At 41.8% G+C, this 16719-nt stretch overlaps 1 protein-coding gene across 4 annotated transcripts in view; it reads right to left on the bottom strand.

The window, feature by feature from the left end:
* DIXDC1 (DIX domain containing 1) overlaps window positions 1-16719 on the bottom strand; it is a 79344-nt gene that overhangs the window by 7191 nt on the left and 55434 nt on the right. For all 4 annotated transcript variants that reach the window (XM_012095446.3, XM_004016018.4, XM_012095447.3 and 1 more), the window contains 7 exons: window positions 15011-15115; window positions 14609-14662; window positions 13921-14013; window positions 13767-13838; window positions 12943-13032; window positions 12427-12588; window positions 11853-11919 (listed from right to left, as the gene is read on the bottom strand). In XM_012095446.3, the coding sequence (XP_011950836.1) occupies window positions 11853-11919; window positions 12427-12588; window positions 12943-13032; window positions 13767-13838; window positions 13921-14013; window positions 14609-14662; window positions 15011-15115 (643 nt within the window). The remainder of the gene's footprint in view (window positions 1-11852; window positions 11920-12426; window positions 12589-12942; window positions 13033-13766; window positions 13839-13920; window positions 14014-14608; window positions 14663-15010; window positions 15116-16719) is intronic.

Below are 16719 nucleotides of genomic sequence, written 5' to 3'. Positions count from 1 at the left end.
ATATTTGCTTGTTCGGCTGCACTGAGTCTTAGTTGTGGTGAGCTTAGTTTCCCTGGGGAATATGGAATCTTAATTCTCCAACCAGGGATGGAACCCCAGGCCCCTGCACTGGAAGGCAGATCCTTAACCACTGGACCACCATGGAAGTCCCCAGCAAGGGTTTTTTTGTTTGGGGTTTTTAAGGCTTTTTTTTTTTTTTTGGCTGCACCTCAAATTTTGTGGGAATCTTAATTCCCTAACTAGGGATCAAAACCAGACCCTTGGTGTTGAAAGTGTGGAGTCTTAACCACACTTTGTGGTTATTAACCACCAGGGAATTAACCACCAGGCAATTCCTAGGAAGAGGTTTAAAATAAGGAACTAGGAGAGATGAATAACACAGAGAAGAAAAACAAGGGAACATTCTCTCTTTGCACAGTAATCAGTTAGTTTTCAGAATTTTTTTCAAAGAATGCCATTTATTGAAACCTACACGCCATGATGCTCCTTTGACTCCAGCACCAAGGGCCTGGCACACAGCAGCTTTTTTAATAAAACATTCACTTTTATCATTAAATTTTATGATTGATCTTTTCATTCATTCAACAAACAATTATTGAGCACTTATCATGTACCAGATTTTGAGAATATAAAATTTTTTATATGTGACCTCTGATCTCAAAGAGTATAGTCCAGTATAGATGACAGGTATGATAACAAATAATTGTTGTTGTTGTTATTTAGTTGCTAAGTCGTGTCCAACTCTGCAACCCCATGGACTATAGCCCACCAGGCTCCTCTGTCCATAGGATTTCCCAGGCAAGAATACTGGAGTGTGTTGCTATTTCCTTCTCCAAGGGATCTTTCAGACCCAGGGATTGAATGTGTGTTTCCTGCTTGGCAGGTAGATTCTTTACCACTGAGCCACCTGGGAATCGCCCAACAAATACTTAATACACTAAAATCAGATTTGTACAAACTGCAAAGGAAGACCAAAGATGGAGTAGTTAATTCTACCTGGAAGAGGTCAGAAAGTTCCCTTAAATTGTTTAAATAATTTGAGAATTGTTAAAGCACCTAAAAAAATGATCATATGTAGAATTTGGAAAAGGCATTCCAAGAATGAAGGATACTTATAAAGGCATGAAAAAGGATCACGTATCTATAAAAATGAAAGTTGACTAGTAAGGCTTGAGCATTATACTTTGGGAAGTAATGGAAAATGAGGATAATAAGGTAGGCACGGCCCAAATCACAAAGGACTCTGCCAGGCTAAGACATTTAGATATTAGTCTTAAGCTCTAGGGAGATGTTAAAAGGAACCGATATGATCAGACTGGCATTTTAGAAAGGTCAGTCTAGCAGCAAAATAAAGGGTTGGATGGGAGAAATTCTGGAAAGGGTGATCCCATTAAGAGGCAATTAAAATAATCTGAAAGCCTTGGAAGGGTAAGATATAGCCCTGGAGCTAGAGAAGGGATGAATTTGGGAGACCTTTAGAAGGTAAAAGTCTTAGTACTTTCCATATAGTTGAATGTCAAGGATAAAAGAGAAAGTGAAAAATAACCAAAATTTATGATCTAGGAAATAGATTCATGGTAGTTACCTAAGACAGGGGAACAGAAGTGTCATCCATTTAAAATGTTTACTGGGTGCCTATTATGTATCAAGAACTAGAGATGCAAAAATAGTGAAAAGTGAAAGTGTTAGTTGCTCAGTTGTGTCCGACTCTTTGCAGCCCCACGGACTGTAGCCCACCAGGCTCTTCCTCTGTGGGATTCTCCAGGCAAGAATATACTGCAGATAGGCCTTTAAGGAGGGATTAAAGTTAAATGAGGTTATAAGAGTAGACCAGTTCTCATCCCAAAGAACTGGTGCCCCCATACAAAGAGGAAGAAACACCAGAGCTCTCTCTACCATATGGAGACTCAGCAGGAAGGTGACTGTCTGCCAGCCAGGAAGAACACCCTCCCTCAGCAGATCTGACCACACGGCATCCTCATCTTGGGACTTCCAGCCTCCAGAACTGTGAGAAAATAAACTGCTGTTAAGCCACTCAGTCTATGGCGTTCTGTTATGGCAGTCCATGCTGACCAATAAAATGTTATACACACACTTTGGGTGAACTGGAGGGTAAGAGTACATCAGATGCCACACAGAAGTCTGGTAGATAAACACAGGTGTGGTAAACAGGTCGCTGGTGACATTAATGAGAGGACTTTGGGGTGACTAGTGAAGAAGGCCGAGTTAGATTGCACAGACTCTGAGTAAAAAAGAAAAAGCATAATGAGAGAGAAATAGTCTTACTCCACTTTAAATCATATTGATAAAATGATCACTGTTGTTCCAGGGTGACATTACTATAGAAGTTATATACGGAAACCACAGAGGGAGTTCTCTGGTGGCCTAGTGGTTAGGATTTGGTGCTTTCACTGCGGAGGACTGGGTGTGATCCCTGTTTGGGGAACCATCTTGTATGCTGTGCAGCGCAGGCAAAATATACATAAATAAAGTAATTTTAAAAAATCTTGAAAACCTCAGAGAACAAATGACCCAGAAACACAGCGGTGTGTATATGTATGTGTAAATAACATACATGATTTTAAAAGGCATCAGAAATCAATTTTAGCTTTTAACTGACATGTATGGTTCATTTGGAGTCAGTTTTTTATATGTAGTATGAAGGGTGGCTCAATGATCTTTTTTTGATGTGGGTCTTTAATTGTTCCAGGACGATTTGTTGAAAAGCCTATCCTTGAGCCATCAAATAGATTTTGCACTATTATGAATAATCAACTGGTCAAATTCAGTAAGTCTGTTTCTGAACTTTCTATTCTGTTCCAATGATCTCTGTGTCTATCTATTCACTCATAATACACTGTGTTGATTACTCTAACTTCATAGTTAGTTTTGAAATCAGGTAGTGTGGCCCGCCAACTCCTTTGTTTATTTTTCTCAACTTATTTTTCCAACTATTCTAATCTCATCCATGTAAATTTTAGTATCAGCTTGTTTATATCTACAAAAAGTCTGACAGGACTTTAAAAAATATTTATTGGGCTGCTCTGGGTCTCAGTTGTAGCACTTGAGATCTTTGCTCTTTGCTCAGTTCAGTCCAGTCACTTAGTCGTGTCCAACTCTTTGTGACCCCATAGACTGCAGTACACCAGGCTTCTGTGTCCATCACCAACTCCCAGAGCTTACTCAAACTCATGTCCATCGAGTCAGTGATGCCATACAACCATCTCATCCTCTGTTGTCCCCGTCTCCTCCTCCTCCTCTTGCAGCATGCAAATTCTTAGTTGCATCTGGTGGGATCTACCCTGACCAAGATCAAAACTCAGGCACCCTGCACAGAGGTCTTCACTACTGGACCATCAGGGAAGTCCCCTGTTAGGATTTTTTTTTTAATTTATTTATTTTAATTGCACGATAACACTGTTAGGATTTTTACTGGAATAACATGAAGCTACAGATCATTTGGGGAGAATGAACCATCTTCACAAGGTTGAGCTATATTTATCCCATCAAACAAGGCTGTTTCCCAATTACTATGATACTGATAAACAATAATTTTGTAAGTGGTTAAAAAAAAAACCCTATGTCATAAAAACGAGATTATTTTTTAAAATGTACCATCTCCCTTGTTTCTATTTGTTCCATATATTTTTTGTTCCTTTTCTCTTTTCTCCTCTTTTTCTTTCCACCTTTGGAATGTGTGCATATATGTATATGCATATCTGTATATACATATAGGAGCTTCTCTTGTGGCTCAGATGGTAAGAATCTGCTTGCAGTGCAGGAGACGCAGCTTCAATCCCTGAATTAAGAAGATTCCTTGGAGAAGGGAATGTGACCCACTCCGGGATTTTTTGCCTGGAGAAAACCACGGACAGAGGAGCCTGGAAGACTACAGTCTTATGACATTACAAAGAGTTGGACACAACTGAGCGCCTAAGCGCTCACACAGATATGTATGTCTTCAAACCCCAGTATGTTTAGGTTCTCAATTTGGATACGTCATTTCAACATGTAAATGATATTTTAAACAGTGAGATATTTTACTTTTTTTTTTTTTGGTATTGGATTATTTTTACAATTTATCTCTGCTATTAATTTTTTATTTATTCTTTAAAAATTTAGTGGTCATTCTTAGATTTATATATATATCTTTAGTCGGTCAGCTTTCAAATGATATTATACCGCTTCACACGTAAGAACTACGGAAGTTACAACAGTAGAGTCCTAATTCTTCTATCCTGATCTTTGTATTACTGTCAAATATGAAATAAACCAGTAACACATCAATACTATTTTTGCTTTAAACAGCCTATTATCTTTCAGAGTAATTAAAAATAAGGGGTAAAAAGTCTTTTATATTTTCCTTCATTCTAACCACTTCTGTTTGTATATCTCAGTTCCTCCCATCTCATATTCCTCCTGTCTGAAGAAATTCCTTAAACATTTCCTGCAGTGAAAATCTGTTTGTAATGAATTCTCTTGGGTTTTATGTATAAAAATATATACTCTCTAACTACAGAATTCTAGGTTTCCCCCCCCCACTTTCAGTACTTTAAAGATGTCCCCCCACTATCTTATGACCTGCAGGTTCTGATAAGAATTCTGTAATTCTGATCTTTGTTCTCCAGTTTGTAATATTTCCCCCCATCTCTGGTTACCTTTTTCTCTTTTCTTTGATTTTCAGTAATTTGACTCCTTTATTGTCATTGTTATTCATACTTCTTGCAATTCTCAGAACTTCTTGGATCTGTGGTGTGATGTCTTTATATATTTTTGGAAAATAATTGGCCTTTATGTCTTCAAATGCTTCTTCTGCCCAGTTCTGTCTCTTTTGGTTCAGAGATTCTAGTTACATGTATCTTCATCCATATGGATATTATCCCATGGCTGCTGGGTTGTTTTTCCTCTCTCCGACTCTTTTTCTTTTTGTACTGCAGTTTGGGTAATTCCTATTGACCTATCTTCAAATTCACTGAATCTTTCCTTAGCTGTGTTTGTTGAGACTTCTGATGAACCTCCTGAAGACACTCTTCATCTTCGTAATATTTATTTTTATTTCTAGCATTCCATTTGACTCCTTTTCATAATTTCCATCTCTCTGCTAAAATTCCTCACCTGTACATGCACTATATAAACATTTTTACTTCAGCCATTAACACCGTTTCTAAAAACTCCTTTTCTGATGGTTTCAATATCTTAGTCACATATGAGTCAACTCTTGAGTAGACCCTTATTGACTCCTGACAGTGGCGTGCATTTTTCTTGTTTCTGTGGATGTTACATAAATTTTTATTGACTGTCAGACTTCCTGTGTAAGTCTTCCTGTGTAAGACGGTAGAGACTAAGGTAAAAAATGTTTATGTCTAGAAATGGGCACGCTGCTTGTTTTTCCCGGCCACTGGCGGGAAGAGCGGAATCAGTCACATCAGGAGACTGAGCTGAGACTGGGATTTTTGTTAAGGTTACTTTCAGTGCACCATCACCTTCACATTTCTCTAGGATTATGTTGAGGAGCTGCACCCTGCAGGGTTTTCCCTTAATGTTCCTGCTCTACCCTCAACTTTATTTTATCATTATTAGTTTGGTCACACCATGCCGCATGTGAGATCTTAGTTCCCTGACCAGGGATTGAACCTGCGCCCCCTGCATTGGGAGCACAGAGTCTTAACCACTGTACCAGGAGGGAAGTCCCACCCTCAACTGCAGACTTGACTTGTGTGCCCCTCCCTCAGAGGCAGACTGCTGTCCCTTCTTACACAGCACTTGCTCACCCTGCGGGGAGGGCTGAGGAAGGCTTCTCTGTGATCCAACCTCAGTCTTGAGGTGGGGCTTTCTCAGTGATCCTACCCTTTCCCCAGTGGAAGACAGCCTCTAATGATCTGAGCCCAAGGCAGTTTGCTGCCACTGTTGGGGGATTGAGAGTTCTTTTATCCTTTCTTTTCCCCCCTAGCTGAAGTAGGTCTTCACCTTTGCCTGAGATAGGGACGAAGGGGAAACAGGATTTGCTGCCCTTCTTCAGCGGCTTAAAACTTTTATTCTTTAAGGGACCAAGGCCCAGACGGTTCTTCATGCTTTTCTGGCAGTGGCAGCCGGTCCCTCCTCTGCGCCCCCACCCCCAAAACAGGATTTCTCAACACTCTGTTCCCACAACCAGTCTTTGCCATAAGCACCCAAATGGAGGTCAACAGAAGCATCAGCAACCAGGTGCAAACTCTTGTTGCGTTTGCGGCCCCCAGGGTTCCTAGTCTCTGCCCAGCCTTTCACAATTTATTAAAATCTTAGCTGAATTCCTATCTGTTTGTACAGTGGCCCCATCTTCCTACTGCGCTCTGCCATAAGTTAGCCAGTGCTGGTATCCTATCTTTGCTTGGAGGCACCTGTTTACCTTTCAGGCTGGTTGGCTGCCCTCTGATTTCATCTCTCTGATGGATTTAAGACAGTTATAATATTTTAGACTAGTCAACCTTTTCTCTCTGTTAGCACAGCTCCTTCCAGGCTTATTATAATTCACTTTTTAAAAAACTGAGGTATAATTCATGTAACTCAAAACTCACCATTTTAACCACTTAAAGTGTACAATTCAGTGGCACCTAATACATTCACAGTGATGTGTAACCATCACCACTGTCCAGTTCCAGAACATTCTCATTATCTGAAAAAGAAATCTCATACTCAATAAACTCCCTTCCTAATCCTGACGTCTGTCTAATCTACTTTCGGTCTCGATGGATTTGCCTATTCTGGACATTTCATAGAAAAGGATCCTTCCAATTTCTGCCCTTTTCCGTTTGGCATCTTTCACTTAACATTTTCAAGATTCATTTATGTCGTAGCAGGTATCAGTAATTCATTCCTCTTTGTGGCTGAATAACATTCCATTATATGAATATATGCAGAAATTGTTTACCCTTTTATGAACTGATAGACACTTGGCTGTTTCCACCTTTTAGCTACTGTGAATAGAACATGTGTGTACATGGTTTTGGTTTTTTTTTTTTTTTTTGAACACTTGCTTTTCATTCTTTTGGGCATATACTAGGAATGGAATTGCGAAGTCATATAGTAATTCTATGTTTAACTTTGAAGAGCCAGCAAACTGTTTTCCACCATTTTACATCCCTATCAGCAATGTACAAAAGTTTCAACTTCTCACCAACACTTTTACTTGTATTTTCAGAGTCATCAGTAGGCATGAAGTGGTATCTCATTGTGGTTTTGGTTTGGATTTTCCTAATAACTAACAACTTTAAGCATATTTGCATGTGCGTATTGGCCATTTGGGGCTTCCCTGATGACTCAGCAGTAAAGAATCTACCTGCAGTGCAAGAGATGCAGGAGACATGGGTTCAATCCCTGGGTGGGGAAGATCCCCTGGAGGACAGCAAGGCAACCCACTCCAGTATCCTTGCCTGGAGAATCCCATGGACACAGGAGCCTGGCGGGCTACAGTCCATGGGGTCACGGAGAGTCAGACGCCACTGAAGAGGCTGAGCGCACATATACACCTTGGCCGTTTACTCATCTTCTTCGGGAAAATGTCTATTCAAGTCCTTTGCCCATCTGTTATTAATATCAATTTTTTTTGGTCCTCTGTTGCTAAGTTATAAGAGTTCTTTATATAGTTTTTATCCTAGGCCCTTAATAGATAAATGATTTTGAAACATTTTCTCTTATTCTGGTTGTCTTGTCACTTTCTTGATAATGTTCTTTGATCCAAAAAGTTTTTAATTTTTATGAAGTCCATTTTCCTATTTTTTTTCTTTTATTGCTCATGCTTTTAATGTCTAAGAATTCAAGGTCATGAATATTTTCCCCTGTGTCTTCTTCTGAGAGTTTTAGTTTTAATACTTATATTTACGTGAATGATACATTTTAAATTAATTTTGTACATAATGTGAAGTACAGGTCCAACTCTGTTCTTTTGCATATGGATATCCAGTTGTCCTGACACCATTTGTGGGAGATACTATTTGCCTGTCAAATTATCATAGATGCATGGGTTTTATCTGAAATCTCAATGTATTCCACTAATCTAATGTGCATGCCTGCTAAGTTGCTTCAGTCATGTCCCTATGGACTGTAGCCCACCAGGCTCCTCTGTCCATGGGATTCTCCAGGCAAGAATACTGGAGTGGGTTGACATGCCCTCCTCCAGGGGATCCTCCTGAACCAGGGATTGAACTGGTCTCCTGCAGCTCCTGCAGTGCAGGCGGATTCTTTACCACTGAGCCACCAGGGAGGCCCTCACTAATCTACTGTATTACTTTTAAAATAATAATTGTTGTTGTTGTTTCTCTTAAGAGTAAATTGCAAGACAGGAAGTAGGTTCAAAGAGACAATTACTCTTTCAGGAGATCTGGCTGTCATGAAAAGGAGAAAGAAAGGGCACAGCCTTGCATCTCTCATATGCCACACTATACCAGATTATCCACATATAATATTTCACTTAATGTTTACAATCCTTCAAGATTATCTCCATTTCAAAAACATGAAAACTAAAATGCAGGGACGGTCATTAACATTCTTGCCCATGGTATACTCTGCTGAGAGCTACAACTGCATCCCAGATCTGTTTGATTCTATACTCTTATGTTTTCCCCCTTTATTGTTTTGTTTGCAGTTTTGGACATGAGTTTGAAGTACCTTCTGACCTACAGAGAAGATATCCAGCTGGCCTTCAAAAATATAGCCCTGCAGCTCAGAAAACGCTTGCCGTTAGAGATGAAAGTTTAAAAATAATTGGCATACCAGAGTGGTTGAAGCCATGAAAGTAGAAAGGATCACCGATGAAGAATATCAGAAGGCCTAGGTCGAGACCTCCAGTGGAATCCCAGGGCACAGTCAAGGGTTAGGCAGAGGAGGAGAAGAGAAGGAGGTTGTACCTAGTTCTCGAGACTACAGTCTAGTAAGGCCAAGCACCAAGTCCATCTTGTTCATCTCGAGATTTCTAGTGCCTAACAAGAACTCTACATAATGAATGCTCAATAAATATTTCATGAACGAATAACTGGTTGGTACTAAAGTTAAAGAAGAGGAATGTTTCCAGAAGGAGACTATTCAAAGATAGTAAATGCTTTTGAAAAGTCAATGGAAGATACGGTATGAAACATGACCACTTTGATTAGGCAACAAGACAGTCAACATGCACCCGAGAAAAACATTAAGTGGAGTAACTGAGTAAAAGACCACTTAGTGGATTAAGAAGTGAATGGGAGGTAACAATGAAGAAAGAGCCTTGTAGATCATTCTTTCAAGAAGTCTGATGCAGGGGAATAAGATAAATAACTCAGTAGCTAGAGGATTATCAAATTGCGTGAATGTTGTATTTTTAGATGAGAGGCATTCAGCTTATTTGTCAATATAGAAATTGAATTAACACTCTGGTATTGAATTAACTGTTAATTTATTTGGTCTTTTAAATAAGTAAGTCATATACAGAAAAGAATTATTCCAGGGAGGGAGAAATTTACTAGACTTATAAAAAAGAATTTCTAAATATTTAGACCTAGGTACATTGGCAGTTTAAACTAACTTAAAGAAAGCACTGTTGCCAACATCCGCTGGATCATGGAAAAAGCAAGAGAGTTACAGAAAAACATCTATTTCTGCTTTATTGACTATGCCAAAGCCTTTGACTGTGTGGATCACAAGAAACTGTGGAAAATTCTGAAAGAGATGGGAATACCAGGATCACCAGACCTGCCTCTTGAGAAATCTGTACGCAGGTCAGGAAGCAACAGTTGGAACTGGACATGGAACAACAGACTGGTTCCAAATAGGAAAAGGAGTGCATCAAGGCTGTATATTGTCACCCTGCTTATTTAACTTCTATGCAAGGTACATCATGAGAAATGCTGGGCTGGAAGAAGCACAAGCTGGAATCAAGATTGCTGGGAGAAATATCAATAACCTCAGATATGCAGATGACACCACCCTTATGGCAGAAAGTGAAAAGGAACTAAAAAGCCTCTTGATGAAAGTGAAAGAGAGGAGTGAAAAAGTTGGCTTAAAGCTCTACATTCAGAAAATGAAGATCATGGCACCCGGTCCCATCACTTCATGGGAAATAGATGGGAAAACAGTGGAAACAGTGTCAGACTTTATTTTGGGGGGCTCCAAAATCACTGCAGATGGTGACTGCAGCCATGAAATTAAAAGACGCTTATTCCTTGGAAGAAAAGTTATGACCAACCTAGATAGCATATTCAAAAGCAGAGACATTACTTTGCCGACTAAGGTCCGTCTAGTCAAGGCTATGGTTTTTCCTGTGGTCATGTATGGATGTGAGAGTTGGACTGTGAAGAAAGCCGAGTGCCGAAGAATTGATGCTTTTGAACTGTGGTGTTGGAGAAGACTCTTGAGAGTCCCTTGGACTGCAAGGAGATCCAACCAGTCCATTCTGAAGGAAATCAGCCCTGGGATTTCTTTGGAAGGAATGATGCTAAAGCTGAAACTCCAGTACTTTGGCCACCTCATGCAAAGAGTTGACTCATTAGAAAAGTCTCTGATGCTGGGAGGGATTGGGGGCAGGAGGAGAAGGGGACAACAGAGGATGAGATGGCTGGATCGCATCACTGACTCAATGGACGTTAGTCTGAGTGAACTCTGGGAGTTGGTGATGGACAGGAAGGCCTGGCGTGCTGCAGTTCATGGGGTCGCAAAGAGTCGGACTGAGTGACTGAACTGAAGTGAACTGAAAGAAAGTACTAAAGAGGACAAGGATAAAATAAAAAGCCTATCAAGAAAACAGAAATGACTGGTTCAAAACAATGCTAGAAAAAACACTGAAACTAATTTGGGTACTAATAGTCTATTTCAGTCTCAGTGTAAATATATCATTCAAGAGAAAAAAAATATATGGAGGTTTGAGAACAAAATATATGGAGGTTTGAGAACAAAAATATTTTACCTTTCACATTTGGGCAAATACTTTCTTTAAGTGTTTTACTTTAGACTTATTAATGTGGTTTTAAAAACTATCTTTAACATATAAAACTGGCTGTGGTCAGCCTTTTACTATTTGGTTTTTATAAATTATTATTTAGATACTTTTAGATCAGGCCTGGGTAAACTATAAAAGATAAGAAAACATGAATGCTATTAAACCAAAAGGTAAGATATGAAGTATAACAGAAATTACCAGGCAGGGTAGATTTCCCAACATGTTAGAATTACCAAGGAAAAAAAAATGTAACACAGTAAGTTCAAACAAACTGAATGACCTATGCACTCAAAGTTTCGGAAATCCCCAAAGAAATGAAACTTCTTGCCTCTAAGAAGAACTGGAAATTTTCTCTATTTGAGACTTTCAAGTGATCTGTATATGTGTTTGTTGTTTTATATTTTGCTTCGTTTGGTGTAGCCTGTTTGGAGCTTGTTTATTTCCAAAGATATTTTGTTTAAGATATTTTAGCCTCTCTGAATCAGCAGCATCCTTTATGTGGCTAAATGGTACTCGGGGTAATGGTGGTGGTGATAATGATGGCATAGTCTTCATAGTCCTAGAAGCAACTCGATTCTAGTATTGCTACAGAACAATGCATTGTAAATGTGAAGTACTGGGACTTCCCTGGTAGTCCAGTGGTTAAGAGTCCACCCTGCAATGCAGGCAATACAGGTTCAGTCCCTGGTTGGGGAACTAAGACCCCACATGCCTTGCCACAACTAAGAGATGATGCAGCCAAATAAACAGAATAAATGAGTGTGAAGAATGTGGTGCTTCTTTTTTTTTAAAAAAAAAAGCGTGAAGTACCACAAGAAAAATTATATCTCCAAAATATTAGTAGCATATAAATACTAAATTTCTGATCTAATACGCTATGAGTCCTTACTGAGCAGTACCGAGCACTTACTTGAATTAGGGGGCCAGGACTCCCGGTATTCACTACCTGCTTGAGTTCTGGGTGACTTGCCCCGAACCTGGGGAGTGACACAAAAATCACAAGAGTTATGATCAACGGGAGAATTTAACCAAGAAATTTAAATCATAAAAGTATACTTAAAATATATACTTTTCTACCACATCTTTTTCCACAGAATATAAAATTGAATGTGTTTATCCTAGCAATAACAACATACACGTATAAAAAGCATTCTAGTTTTCAATGCATTGTCTCATATATTTCCTCAACCAATGCCAAGCTCATTCGGGGGGAAGAGGACGGAGAATAAGCAGTAAACAGAGACCTGTGGGTCAAGAACGACAATCCCTTAGACAGCTACCCAGCTGCTTAGAGTTATCTGTGAACTCCCTCCTTGACTGACATACCATGATGAACGGTCAGCTCCCTTGAGAGGAAAACCAAAGAGAAAAGCAACTGTAACTGTCAGCAGGGCCTTCTATCTTGGCACTGCCTTCATCTACATTAAATTGACAAGAGCAAGCTTCTTCGGGGGATGAGAGAAACATCACAGAAAAAGGCTTACCCTTCTTTCTTGCTTCCTCTGGGTCTCCACGGCATGCAGGCGCTCCATGAGGCTGGAGATGCCCTGCTCCAAGCTGTCGATGGTGTGGTGCTGAGGGTCGTGGCCACTGAAGCTGTTGCGCAGGCTGCGGAGGGCGTCTCGCACAAGCTGCAGGTCGCTGCTCTGTGGGCAAAACCGCGGGGCCGCGGGCATGGCCACGTGGCAGGGCCACCTTATTAACCACGTCCCGACTGCAGGGCTTAAGAGGATACAGGGGAGGGGTTTCCAACAGACCTCTTATTTTTGATGATGGAGGTGGAAATGGTAGGAAAACTTTTTCCTCCCATAGACGCAAGCCCACTGATGGCTCACGAATTCTTAACTTTGGATAGTAAGTGCCTCACAGCTTTACACACCCAACAGATGCAAGAACTGGGGAACAGGGATATAAAAGGCCGACTCCACTGGCGATGACTAGGGTACCCTTTTGGTTTTGGCTGGAAGTGGCAAGTCTGTACTCAAATCCTAAGGACATACCCCTCTGTGAACGACTGAAGCGGCTCCTTTTCCTGCCGCTGGAAGGAGAAAACCATTGCTTTGAGAGCTGTGATTGTTGTAGCTGGTCACCTAGAGCAGCAAGGAGAAAGGATGCTTGTACGAGGGAAAGTTCCAAAGCAATTCCTCTTATTTTTCTTCTTTACACGAATCACTTCCTGACGTAGTGCAAAGATTTTTTTCCCTTTAGTTCACTGCTATATCTCCAGTACCTGACACTCAGAGGGCACTGCTGAATGCAGAGTGAAGAAAATGAAAACCTTCATTTGGAGGCCCTTGCCTAGCCTCTGCCTGGCCCCAGGGAGGCCTGAGAATGCTGCTCCAGTATCTCCTGCCTTTGCTTCAGTAATAAAAAGGAAAAAAAAGAACAGTGACTAAAACTTTTTGAGCCTAACTCTGTGCCAGGCAGATCTACCAGGACTGTGTTGTTATTTAGATGGACTATCTTATATATTCTTCATCATGGCAGAGAAGGTCACTGCTATTTCCATTTCCCAGATGAGCCTTATTTCTAAGGTTCAGAAGTTAAGCAACTTAAGGTCACACAACTTAAGTTCGCACAACTTATTTCTAAGGTTCACAAGTTAAGCAACTTAAGGGAAAGTGTGTAAAAAAATGGTTTTTTTAAAAAAAGTGGTAAAGCTGGGACTTGAAACCAGATTTTCTTATCCCAGAACCTGCACTTTTATCCTCCCCACCAAACAGAAACCAACCTGTGGTGCTGGTTCAGCCCTGAGTTAACAACTGAATCTCCCTCTTTGCCCCTGTAAACGTGTGACAGAGACCCCGAGCGATAGGCAGGTTACCTCGTCTGCCTCTCTTTTCATACAGTGAGCCAAAAGGACATCTTTGTGTTCCAGCTCTCGCTCCAGGTCCACCTGCAAATGCAAACACTCAATCAGACAGGGATTCCTGCAGGTCGGAGGGGCAGGAAAGCCAGTGGTGAAACATGGTCCCCACCTGCTGGTAACTGGCCTCAGACAGTTGCCGAAGTGCTTCTTCCAACTTGGCCTGGTTCTGCAGCAGGAGGCGATCTTTCTGCCCCAGCTCCTTCTGCAACAGAGACACACCTTTCAGATGAGTGACAAAGCCAAGGAGATCCAACAGTTCACCTTTCGTGATACCATTTCCATCCAAGGGAAGTAGAGCCCCACACAGTCAAAGGCTTTAGCGTAGTCAGTGAAGGCAGAAGTACACGTTTTTCTGGAATTCTCTGGCTATCAACAGATGTTGGCAATTTGTCCTCTGGTTCCTCTGCGTTTTCTAAACCTAGCTTGTACATCTAGAAGTTCTCAGTTCACGTACCATTGAAGCCTATTTTGAAGAATTTTGAGCATTGCCTTGCTAGCATGTGAAATGAACACAACTGTACGGTAGTTTAAACATTCTTTGGCATTGCCCTTCTTTGGGATTGGATAAAGATAAAGGCTGGCTGAACTGAAGCTTCTAGACTCCTAGCTCTGTGTTCCTTCTCCTAGCCATGCTATCGACCTTCAGAGTTAGTGAATCAAAGGAACTCAGAAGAGGATTTCCTTGCAGAAAGCAAGGAGGACAACAGAGTACTGAAGTGTTCTTTGAACAACAGCAACAATAAGCTGTTCACCAAAGGTCAGGTGGAAATAATTTCCAAACTGATACACATTCTTACCTTATATTCTCCCAAGAGCCGATTCCTCTCCTCTAGCTTCCTCTGCAGATCCACCTGCAAGAAGAATAAGACAGAATTCAATGGTGTGGGGGCATTATCTGCCAAACCAGTAGGTAACTAGAGCTGATGTTGGCAGTTTACAGGATACAGCACAGAGAGGGCACGTCTATGGTAAAAACACACAGCCACTCTCCACATCTTCAGCGAGATAATCAGACTGTAGAACCACAAGGCAGCCTGAATGTCTCAGTGTCCTCAACATCGCAGGGCTCAAGGCCAGTGTGGTACAGGCTTTCATCTAGGAACAAGGAGGAGTCCTCAGAGGGGGAACAGATCTAACAGGACTTCATACTATATCCTATTTGGGGCTCAGTGGAGTCCAAGTTCACTCTTGCAACTCACGTTCTGGTTGTGCAGCTCATCTTTGTCCATATTTGCCCTCAGTAGTTCCTGTTTGAGCTGAAGGACAGACGTGTCCTGCTGAGTCAGCCTCTGCTGCAGGGCATCCTGGGGAGAAAGCACACTCACTACGTGGTCCCAGCTCATCCATCAGCCAGCTGTTACTAAACCAGGAGACAAACAGAACACGGGGTCCTGCCACAGGAGATGAGCAGGAATTTTTCTGTTCCCTTCCAGGACACTAGAATCTAAAGGAAAATCCTACCTGTTGTCCTACCAGACTGATGGAAACCCGATTTTTCCCTCTGTGCTTTACTTGCCCCTACATTCCCTTGTGTTGCCAACAGCATGATGGTCTAGGGGGAGAATATAAGTGGCCTCTGGGCTCAGACAGACCTAGTCTTAAATTACACACCTACCACTTGCTTTCATGACAGTGCATGCATGCTAAGTCGCTTCAGTTGTGTCCAACTCTTTGTGACCCTATGGACTGTAGCCCTTCAGGCTCCTCTGTCCATGGGATTTTCCAGGCAAGATTACTGGAGCGGGTTGCCATGCCCTCTTTCAGGGCATCTTTCTGACCCAGGGATCGAACCCTCGTCTCTTATGTCTTCTGCACTGGGAGGAGGGTTCTTTACCACCAGCGCCATGACAATGACCTTGGACAACGCACTCTCCTTCCTCCCTCCTTGACTTTCTTCTCTAAATCCTTGGCCTGTAAATACTCAGTCTAGACGAGCTCTTTTGTCCAAGAGTGCTGGGGCCTATCACTGCCTGACACCCTGTTCACAAAGGAGCTGTGGAATCACTCCCACCCTGCCTTCCAGAGCCCGGCCCCTGCCCGGCTTCCACTGCCTTTCACCGCCTTGTCTGGACCAGGACTGGGATCCTATTTCCCTGCTCAGAAATGTTCTTAGACCGATGGTTCCTCCTCCCAGTGTAATAGGATCCTACTAATTTTAGGATATCTTCCTCTTAGCTTGAACCATCTTGGTTCCCACCAGGCACAGGACAAGGTGGATTGTACACACTTACTTAAAAGGATTGGCTATGAGTTCAGCCCTGGGTGTTCTTTGGAAGGAATGATGCTAAAGCTGAAACTCCAGTACTTTGGCCACCTCATGCGGAGAGTTGACTCATTGGGAAAAGACTCTGATGCTGGGAAGGACTGGGGGCAGGAGGAGAAGGGGACGACAGAGGATGAGATGGCTGGATGGCATCACCGACTCAATGGACATGAGTTTGAGTGAACTCCGGGAGATGGTGATGGACAGGGAGGCCTGGCATGCTGCGATTCATGGGGTCGCAGAGTCGGACACGACTGAGCGACTGAACTGAACTGATGACACAATCCTCCAACCATAGTGACTTCAAATGGAACTAATGGACTAGAGCTGCATCCCAGGAAATGTGCCTTGACTCTTCTCTCTTTACAGACTGCGAACAAACCATGCAGGCTCTGGAGGATGTGAGAGTCATTCTTAAATATGCTGTCTGCCATGACAGTACATGGCAAGGTGGCCTCAGATGCCCTTGGCACCAGTGGTTCAGAGGAATATTTCCCAAAGTGTGCTTCATGGGATGTTAACAAGTGTCACATGAGAGGAAAAGCGCTTCTGTGGTTAACAGTTTAATCGTTTTTTAGGCCAGCCTCTTTACGGCAGGCCTTCTCTGGTCCTTTAATATGCTATTATTCAGTGTGATTCTTCAAG

This window comes from Ovis aries, chromosome 15, assembly GCF_016772045.2.
Source record: "Ovis aries strain OAR_USU_Benz2616 breed Rambouillet chromosome 15, ARS-UI_Ramb_v3.0, whole genome shotgun sequence".
NCBI classification, from domain to species: Eukaryota; Metazoa; Chordata; class Mammalia; order Artiodactyla; family Bovidae; genus Ovis; species Ovis aries.
This window is presented reverse-complemented; position numbering and strand designations above follow the sequence as displayed.